The following is a 10,145-nucleotide window of genomic DNA, read 5'->3' on the forward strand; positions in this document are numbered from 1 at the left end:
CTAAGAAAACAACCTTCTGAACAATTTAGTACATTATCTCAAGGTTTTCTACATTTGAAATAAGCATTAATAGTGCGCATTACTCATTAGCTTCCAGGTGTGGGAGAACCATTGTAGCTTAGTTATTGGCATTGAAAATGAGCAAACATCAGGGACGCTGGTAGCGTCTTCTGCTGGCTGTAGCATCCGGGTAGCCCCAGATCGCCCTGGGGAGTGTCCCGGACTCAAACTGCTACTGGGCACAGGGAGCAAGAGCCTGCGAGACTGTGCCTCCAGGTCAGGTCTAGATTTGGGCTCGCAGCAGTGGAAGAGCCAGCTCCCCGGCCAGGAGGCCGGGAAGAGCCAGTTGCCGCCGCCTCTTGGAAAATCCTTGCTGCACTGTGACTGGCTTGCACACTCGGCAGCCGCCTCTCCGCTTCACGCACCCTCCGGTAACGAAAAGTATTTAGTAATAGCCTTTTGCTGCAACTTTTTTCCTGATAATCCTTCTTCTTCTGAACTTTCTTTTTCTTTCTGACTAGAGTTCCTGGGCTTCCATCAACACATGCCCTAACTATTCTTGGTTCCACTGGGGTGCCTTCTTCCCTTAGTAATTTACTTCTCACCCCTTCCATATTTTCATCACAAAGACAATACAACATTTTAAGACAAAACAAGACACAAACATACTGTATCAATCTTCTCCATTTTCTCGAAATGGTCATTTTTCCTCCCGCCCTATATGCCTAGGGACGAGCAGATTGCCCCCGTCCTATCTATGGACGGGCAGCTTTTTTTCGTCACTTACCCCCGAGTGTCCCGGGGCTCCCGGTACGGGCCACCATCTGCCGCAGTCCAGCTGCAGCAGAATAATCAGGGGGGGTGACGAATAACTTGTGTACGTTGATACAGCAGGAGAGGGAGCCGTTTATTGCAGGACAGGAGCAGTATTTATACATTCCACATAGCTTATCTAATTAGCATAAACTCGATACAGCACTGAACCAATAAGAAATCTCCACACTTAATGGCTCGCTTTTGTTACTTCTCAAACCACTCCCTCTGGCATTTTGCCAGGCACCATCCAGACTTGTTTACGAACTCTAACATTCCCCTGGCTAAATGCCAGGTGTTATTTTGACTTGTTTACAGACTCTAACACACTGTAATCCCACTAACTAAGGAGGTTTGAGGATAACAACTTTGAGGCCAGACTGGACAATTTAGGAAGATCATGTCTCAAAATATAATAATTTTTTAAAAGAACTGGGATGTAGCTCAGTGGCAGAGTGCTTGCCTAGCATGTGTAAGGCCCTGTGTTTAATCCCCATTACCACATCCAAAATAATATTAAAATTAAAATAAAAAAATAAGCCAGGTGTGGTGGCACACGCCTGTAATCCCAGTGGCTTGGGAGACTGAGGCAGGAGGATAGCGAGTTCAAAGCCAGCAATGGCAAGGCATTAAGCAACTCAGTAGACACTGTCTCTAAATAAAATACAAAAAAAAAATAGGGCTGGGGATGTGGCTCACTGGTCAAGTGCCCTGAATTCAATCCCAATACCCCCCAAAATAAAATAATAAACAGCTAAACCCAGCAGGGAGTGGTGGCACACGCCTGATCCCAGTGGTTCAGAAGATGGATCACAAGTTTAAGGCCAGCCTTAGCAATTTAGCAAGACTTTAAGCAACTTAGACCTTGTCTCAAAATTAAAAAAAAAAAAAGGGCTGGGGATGTGGCCCAGTGGTTAAGTGTTCCTGGGTCCAATCCCCCAAGTATTATGCAAACAAGGAAAATCCAGTAGCATGCAAACAAGGAAAAAATATTATTTATTAACTTTACCCCATGAACTATATAATTTCATTAAAAATTCAGTTGACAAATTCTGGGTTTAAAGAGGCTTGGGCAATTTCTTCTTTTTGCTATGATGTCCAGAAATAAAAATAAACATTTTCTCCTAAGCCAAAAGTGTCTAGAACCTATTCAGCCTCTGTTGCCTCTTCAAGTTCTCCACATTCAAACCGCACAAAGTCTACTACAGAAACCCCATGGGGCTGCACGTACTGTCCCAATGTGATAGAGGGATCCAGCAAGTATGGTTGGGACAGCATCTTGGTCTCTGCCTCTCCCCCAGGTTCATCATCCAGGGAGCCAACAGAGAGAGGAGCCATGCCCACCACATGCTGCCCAAGGCGGCGGCCAAGGTCTTCAAGGTTTGCTTTCTGTTCAGATGTCTCACAGATGACCAGGGCCCCATACTTCCCCAGCACCAGGTTGTGGAGCGAGGGACTGTGCATTGCTCCATGGACATAAGAGCCAACGTAGAACCCAGATGGCACCTTCACCCACGCAGCTCGTTTAAGAGTCATGTTTTCTCCAAGTTTCCCTATTAAAAACAAACAAACAAATAAACAAACAAAAAACAACACATCACCAGAATATGATACCTGTGGTGATACTAATGTTTATGCACAAAGAGTCTAAATTTGGAAGGTGATCCTTCCTCAAAGATATATAATTTTCAGTTTTGTTTAAAGAGGAACAGGGGCATGGTAGGGGCGTACTTGAAGAAGCATTATGTGATAGGTATTCTAGTATTTAAAACAGAGGTTATGGTGTCACAGACACAGGTCTTAGTTCTATCTCTTGCTAGCTATATGACCTTGGGCAAGAGACTTAATGACATAACCCTATTTACTAATTTATCAAGCCTTAGTTTCCTGGTCTATAAACCTTCAGGGTTATAGAGAGAAATAAATAAGGTGATATATGTAAAAGTATTTTATTATTGTAACTGGCACATAGTGAGCACTTAAAGGCTAGCTATTATTAATACATTAAACTTAGGTTTAGACTAGTGCTTAAGTAACCCACCCAACAGTACATGGCAGAGCTGGAATTAAAACTGAGATCTGGGCTGTGGATATAGTTCAGTTGGTAGAGTGCTTCCCATGTATGCACAAGGTCCTGGATTGAATCCCCAGCACCACAAAAAATCAAACAAACAAACAAAAAAACACCTCAGATCTGACTCCAAAGCAAATAAGTGATTTTTCCCACTGAATTACCATCCCTACCTATAACCATAACTGACATCAACAACTCCTCATCATTCACTGTATCAGGAAAAGGTCTACAACTAAAAGTCCCAGAAAATCCAAAAGCCATGTCATCTGATAGTTTTGACTTCCTCTCCTTAAAAACAAAAGGATGACATTATCAGAGTTATGAGAACCAAAAACAGATAGCAGTTTTCTCCTTTCTCTCAGATGCCATTCTCAGAAGTCCAAATAAACCAAAAAGTAGGAAGGAGCAGGAGGATAAACAAAGTGGTCTGGATAAATATGTCTGGATTAACCACAACTAAAGCTAAAAGTTATGAAAAGGGAAAATCCAGAAACCAAAACAAATTTTAAAATATCTTAAAACATCTACCCAATTGTTAATTCTCTGAAATTGACAAGGCTGATGCACCCAGTTCTTCCAGAATTTCTTAATAAGCCCTATTTCTTAATATGTAACAGTCTGCTGGTTTCTCATCTAGGACTCACTGGAATATCATAAATACTATGATCTGATAAAAACAGAACTAACGTCTTGACTGGAAACTGCAGAGGAGCAGAAAAATCCCAGTAATTCCAATCCCAGCCCTCTTTCCTTCCTCCACTAAGGATACAGAAAACAAGCAAATCCCTGCTACTCCCACCATAATGATCTAGATTTGATTCCCAACATCAGTGAGCTCTAAAAGAACATACCTTTACAAATTCAGAACCAGATACCTTGAGATCAAATTCCTAAAAACAATGACCCTAAAAATTCCTAGAACTGTTTATAATGAAGAAAAACTTACCTTTGAAGTACTATTTTCCCTATGTTATATAAAGAGGTAGTCAATTGGAACTTAGCCACACTTTGTTTGGCTGGTACAATGATGAAAATAATTTTAGTTTGCAAACAGTTAAAAACTGAGATTTCTGCCTATAATTCTGAATTCTTTTAAGGAATCCAGTAATCACTGGAACTCCATTTACCCTAAAATATAACAGGTGGCTAGAGTTTGGTGCTAGTGCTAGCTTCAGCAGAGAAGCTCTTCAATTCAAACTGCCTATTGCTCCCTAACACCTAACACAACCTATTTCTTACATTCATATCATCTGGCTCCTGATGAAAGGCACAGGAGCTTGCAATTCTCCATGGAAATATTGGAGGAACAGCAAAGATACCAAAAGATCTAGTCATTAATTTCCAGTTTCCAGAATCCTTACAAATACTCACCTATTGCTAAGGCCAATTGATCCTTGAGAGAGTGTTCTCTGTCAGGCCCAGCTGGAAGTCCAGAAAGCTCAGAGGAATTCAGGAAGCCCTAAGTGCACAAGAAAACAAACATGAATCAGTTTTGCACTATTAAAATTATTAATAGGCACCAGGCAAGGTGCGCATACCTATAATCCCAGCAGCTTGAGAGGCTGAGGCAGGAGGATTGCAAGTTCAAAGCCAGCCTCAGCAAAAGCAACACACTAAGCAACTCAGTGAGACCCTGTCTCTAAATAAAATACAAAACAGGGTTGGGGATGTGGCTCAATGGTCTAGTGCCCCTGAATTCAATCATTGGTACCCCCCACCAAAAAAAATTATTAACAGGCAAAAATAGTCTATTTCTAAGAAAATGGTTAAGATAACTAAGCAGAAACAGATAATATTTTCATTAAGCCAAAAATGTTAAAAATTGATAACAGTTCAGGCGTGATGGCACATATCTGTAATCCCTTTTTTCGGCTTGGGAGGCGGAGGCAGGAGGATTGCGAGTTCAAAGTCAGCCTTAGCAACTTAGTGAGGCCCTGAGCAATGTAGAGAGGCCATGCTTCAAAATAAAAAATAAAAAGGAGGACTTGGGCTGTGGCTCAGTGGGTAAGTTCCCCTGGGTTCAATCCCTAGTACAAAAAAAAAAAAGTTAACAGTCTTGTTTTTATGAATTATTTTATCACTATACTATTCCCAATTCCATTCCACTCCCATCCCCTAACCTAACTTCTTAAAATATAAATTACTAAAAACCAGGCACAATATTTTCACACAAACATTAAACCTAGGAGAATTACAAATTGTTGGTGGGAATACAAAATATTCCAAATCCAATGGAAGAAAATTAGATAATAATTAACAAAATTACATATATGTTTACCTTTTGACACTGCAGTTCAGTTTCTGACATTTTTCCCCCTTTTGGTATTGGGGATTGAATCCAAGAACACTTTACCACTGAGCTACATTTCCAGCCCTTTCTTAATTTTTTAGTTTTCAGACAGAGTCTGAGTTGCTGATGCTGGCCTCAAACTTGTGATGCTCCTGCCTCTTCCTCCTGAATACATGGGATTACAGGCATGTACTGCCATGCGTGGCTGTTTCTAGGAATTTTATGATACACTTAAAACTAGACATAAGGGTTAGGAATATAGCTCAGTTGGTAGAGTGCTTGCCTAGCAGGCACAAGTCTCTGGGTCAGCACCACCCCAGCACCACCAAAAAGAAAAAAAAAACCAAAATACCTAGATATAAGTACATATGTACAAGATTATTCATTAAGCAATTATTTCTAATCATGTGGGATTTTCTTTGTTTGTTTGTTTTTTGCAATATGTAGTACTGGGAATTAAACCTGGAGTGCTCTACTACTAAGCTACATTCTAAGCCCTTTTTATTTTTATTTCGAGACAAGGTCTCACTAAGTTGCCCAAGTTGACCTCAAACTAATGATCCTCCTGGCTCAGTCTGAATTACTGGGATTATAGGCATGTGCCACCACACCCAGCTCTAATCATAAAATTTTGAAATCAGAGCTAGGTCTGATGGTGCATGACTGTAATCCCAGCAACTTTGGTGGCTGAGGCAGGAGAATAGCAGATTCCAGGCCAATTTCATCAACTTCTCAAGGCCCTAAGCAACTTAGCAAGACCCTATCTCAAAAAGGGCAGGGATCTAGTTCAGTAGTAAAGCACTCTGGGTTCAGTCCCCAGTACCAAAAAGAAAAAAAGGTGTATTTTGGAATCAGCCTCAATGCCCACAGAAGAATTGGTTAAATAAACTATGGCATATCCATACAACAAACTGCTATGCAGTTGGAAAAAAAAAGAAACAGAAAGATCTCCAGGAGCTGCTATAGAGTATTTCTAGGATATATTATTAGTGATAAAAGCAGATTAAAAGTATATATAATTCCAGGATTACACTTGTAATCCCAATGATTCAGGAGGCTGAGGCAGAAGGATCACAAATTCAAGGCCAAGACTAGGGATGTAACTCAGTGGTAGAGCACTTGCCTACCATGCATATGGCCCTGAGTTCAATTCCTAGCACTGCAAAAACAAACAAAAAAAAACAGGAAAACCAGTTCAAGGCCAGCTTCAGCAACTTAGAGAGGCCCTAAACAATCTAGCAAGACCCTGTCTCAAAATAATTTTTTAAAAAGCACCAGGGCTATAGCTCAGTGATAAAGTACCACTGGGTTCAATCCCCAAGTACCAATAAACAAATAAAAGTATACATAGATGGGCCTGGTGGTGCATGTCTGTAATCCCAGCAACTCAGGAGGCTAAAACAGAAGGATCACAAATTCAAGGTCAGCCTAAGCAACTTAGCAAGGCCCTCAGCAACCTAGTGAGAGCCTATCTCAGAATTAAAAATAAAAAGGGTTGAGCTCAGTGGTAAAGCACCCCTGGTTCAATCCCCAGTACCAAAAAAGGAAAGGATATATACACATTATATCGTCATTGTAAGAAATATCTGTGGGGGGGGGGGGGAAATTAAAAAAAAAAAAAAGCTGGAGATATAGCTCAGTTGTAGAACACCCCTGGATTCAATCCTAGTATGAAAAAAAAAAAAAAGGTGGTGGGGACCACTTACCCTTTATAATGTCCTGGGTTCAATCCCCAGCACCCAAATAATAATAAATGCAACACAGTTTTCATATAATATACATTTTTTTTTGGTACCAGGGACTGAACCCGGAGGTGTTTAACCACTAAGCCACATCTCTAGCCCTTTTTTATTTATTTTGAGATAGGATCTCACTAAGTTGCTTAAGGCCTCACTAAGTTTCTGAGACAAGGTTTGAATTTATGATCATCTTGTTTCAGCCTCCTGAGCCACTGGATTACAGGTATGCATCACTAAGACTGGCTAAATGACATTTTTTTTTTTTTGGTGGTGCTGACGACTGAACCCAGGGCCTTGTGCCTGCAAGGCAAGCACTCTACCAACTGAGCTATATCTTCAGCCCAAATAGGACTTTTTAATTAGTGCTGTAACAATTAACATTTACCACACAATCTCAAGAGAAGGAAAAATAAGAAAGAAATGATAATGAACACACAAAAAAAATGTAATTGAATGGTTGGGTCATTTTTGTCTTGACAATAATACTGAATCAAAGGCAGACTGATTAATTCATTCCTTTACCCTTCTATGAATCAGAATATGTTTACTCTCCCAAATTGTGCTTCTTCCAATCTCCCCACTTGGAAACACTTTCCTCAGGGCATTCCAGATTTCTGAATAGGAAGCCTCAGATGGTTTTGCTTAATTTGAGTGATCCCATCCAATGGACATTCATTCATTCATTCAACAAAGGTTTACTAAGCTCCAATTGAATGCTGCCCCCACTTCTCTTTCACCAAAGATATAGCAGTGAAAAAACAAATTCATGAAGCTTACATTCTATGGGGGGAGACAGACAATATATAAGTAGATAAATGTAACATATGGGCACTATAATAAAAAAATTTTAAATAAGGCAGATAAGGAGAAAGAAAAACAAAAGGGAAATACACCTCCCCCAAAGAGATAACATATAAGCAGCAATGTGAAGCAAGAGAGTGAAATCAGAGAGTTTGGGGTAGTGGGGGTAAAAAAACAGAAAAACAGCAGGGGCTGGAGGATTAGTACAGTGGTAGAGCACATACTTAGCATGCACAAGACCCTAAATTCCATCCCCAACACCAAAACAGGAACAAATGCAGCATGCTGAAGACAACCTCCAAACTCACTTTACTGTACGTGGAGAGTTGATCCTTTAGGCTCTGACAATGCAACATGGTTCCCAGGGCTACCTGCTGGACCAACTGTTGAAATTTTAAATTTCTGGAAACAAAATCTGTCTCACAGTTTACCTGTAAGGATAAATGATGTTGTATAAGTTGTTTACTGATTGTTTCTAAAAGTGCCCTAAGGTTGTGCAGTAAACCAAGATGTTGATAGAATCAGCTTCAGACTCAGCAAAAATAAATGACTCCAGAGTTTTAAAGCTTCAGTTCCTCTTTTGCTTGAGGCCAGAAACTAATGAAGTGATTCTTTCTGTTCCAATGAATTAGCACGAACATACACATTCAGAGGGGGTTCCATATGTTGTGAAGGGCTCACTACAAGTTGACCACTTGCCTATGGCTGCACACCATAAACACCTCATTTCTCCAGCCTCCTTCAATTCCAAACCACATTTGCTATCACCCTGCTTATCCCCTTCTCTTACTCTAAACTAATTACACCTACTTCTTTTCACTAGGTAAGGCCCCCAAACCTCCTCTAAAACAGATACTCTCTACTATCAACTAATTAATATAGTTACTACTTTAAAATATAAATTTTCAGGAAATAATGACAAGGTACAGACTGCACTAGACTCACAGTTAGGACTAATATTCTAGAATATTAGGACTAATATTCTAGACCACACCTGTGCATTTCTATACTTAAATGAGTCCATAGCTAATAACTAAGGTCTCTAAAGTTTAATTCCAACTACCCTTTATGATTCTCAAACAAATTTCTTATTTTAGAATGCAAAAGGTCAACTATAAGCCTTACACTGAAGGACCATCTATTCTTGATATGTGAAATTCCAACAACTTACCTCTACTAATACAGTAGTATTTCCTTCTTGCAGCAGCCCAATCAGTCCTTCTTTAGTCTTTCTCCCACTGAGCTTGGTAGCTTTGCTCCAGCCCTCCTTCTGGGCCTGCTTGTGAAGCCAGATCTCTGCCTATAAATTGGAAAGAAGAAGGGCAGATGATGAAGTCACAGAATTTATACTGAATGATGTTCTAAAATATGTTCAAGTTCCCTGATGCTTTCTGCTTCCCCTAAATTCTATAATTCTAGTGGCAGTACACCACTAAATGCTGAGTATAGATTGCAGAAACTGGTGCTCTGGACAACTTTAATCTTCACAACAACCCTATGGAGGAAATGGTATTATTTTCATTATATAGACAAGAATGACTCAACTATGGGGGCTGTGCCAGTGACTCAGTGATAGAGTGCTCATCTAGCAGGGTCTGACTCCTGAGTGCACACAGGTCCCTGCGGCAGAAAACACCAAGCAGTTTCGCATGATATAGGGTTCGTTAACCCTGGGTCAATTTCTCCCCACTAACACAGGCTGAGGTGGTTGTTTAAGCCAGAATTCCATCTAGGTTTCTGCCGTTATGGGCCACTGGTCATCAGGTCTCACCTACGCTCCCCAGTATCACCTCTCCAGACTAAAGTTGGACCCTAGTACCCTACACTGCATCCCCTTCCAACCTTTTTGAGATCTCCACCACAAGTTTCCAGAGCTTTCTTGCAATTTACAAAGGAGTAGCCTGTTTTCTGCCGCAGCTTCATAAGGAGCTCCTTGCTGGAAGAAGAGGCAGACAACCAGGACGCAGCGTGAATGGTGTACCGTGGCTGGGGCGACTGAAGCTGAAGAGACCCGGCCTGGAGAGGGTAAGAAGACAGGGATGAGAAGCCAGAAGCAGCTAAGAGACGGGGAGGGGAGCACTTCAGCTCCGAGGCAGCCTTAGGGCTGGGGAGACGAGGACAGGGCAGCGACTGAAGCTGGACACAGAAGAGTCAATGCCAGTGGAGGAGGTGGAACCGAGTTGAATGCGGGTCGGGATAAGGGAAGGGGTGCGCTCGGGACGCACAGGAAAACTACAAGGAAGGCAATGTGAGCATCGGGCCAGGTGTCCTCACCGGGAAACTCCCGGTCCGCGCGTCCAGGAACAAGCGCAGCGACCGCAGCAGGGACATCTCGCCAGCTACGGCTCACTCCCGCCCGCTGACGTACGAGCCAAACGACCGACTACGACGTGGCGGGAGGGTCAAAATTCTTCCCCAGAACGTGGCA

At 41.5% G+C, this 10,145-nt stretch overlaps 1 protein-coding gene across 1 annotated transcript; it reads right to left on the bottom strand.

The window, feature by feature from the left end:
* Window positions 1-1,781: 1,781 nt before the first annotated feature.
* Tsfm (Ts translation elongation factor, mitochondrial) lies at window positions 1,782-10,110 on the bottom strand. The gene is made up of 6 exons (XM_027925873.2): window positions 9,992-10,110; window positions 9,560-9,733; window positions 8,889-9,017; window positions 8,026-8,148; window positions 4,259-4,346; window positions 1,782-2,366 (listed from the first exon to the last, which is right to left on the bottom strand). The coding sequence occupies exons 1-6, from the start codon at window positions 10,046-10,048 to the stop codon at window positions 1,960-1,962; spliced, it is 978 nt and encodes a 325-aa protein (XP_027781674.1). The 5' UTR covers window positions 10,049-10,110; the 3' UTR covers window positions 1,782-1,959.
* Between the last annotated feature and the right edge of the window lie 35 nt (window positions 10,111-10,145).

Source organism: Marmota flaviventris, chromosome 3 (genome assembly GCF_047511675.1).
Source record: "Marmota flaviventris isolate mMarFla1 chromosome 3, mMarFla1.hap1, whole genome shotgun sequence".
Lineage (NCBI taxonomy): Eukaryota > Metazoa > Chordata > Mammalia > Rodentia > Sciuridae > Marmota > Marmota flaviventris.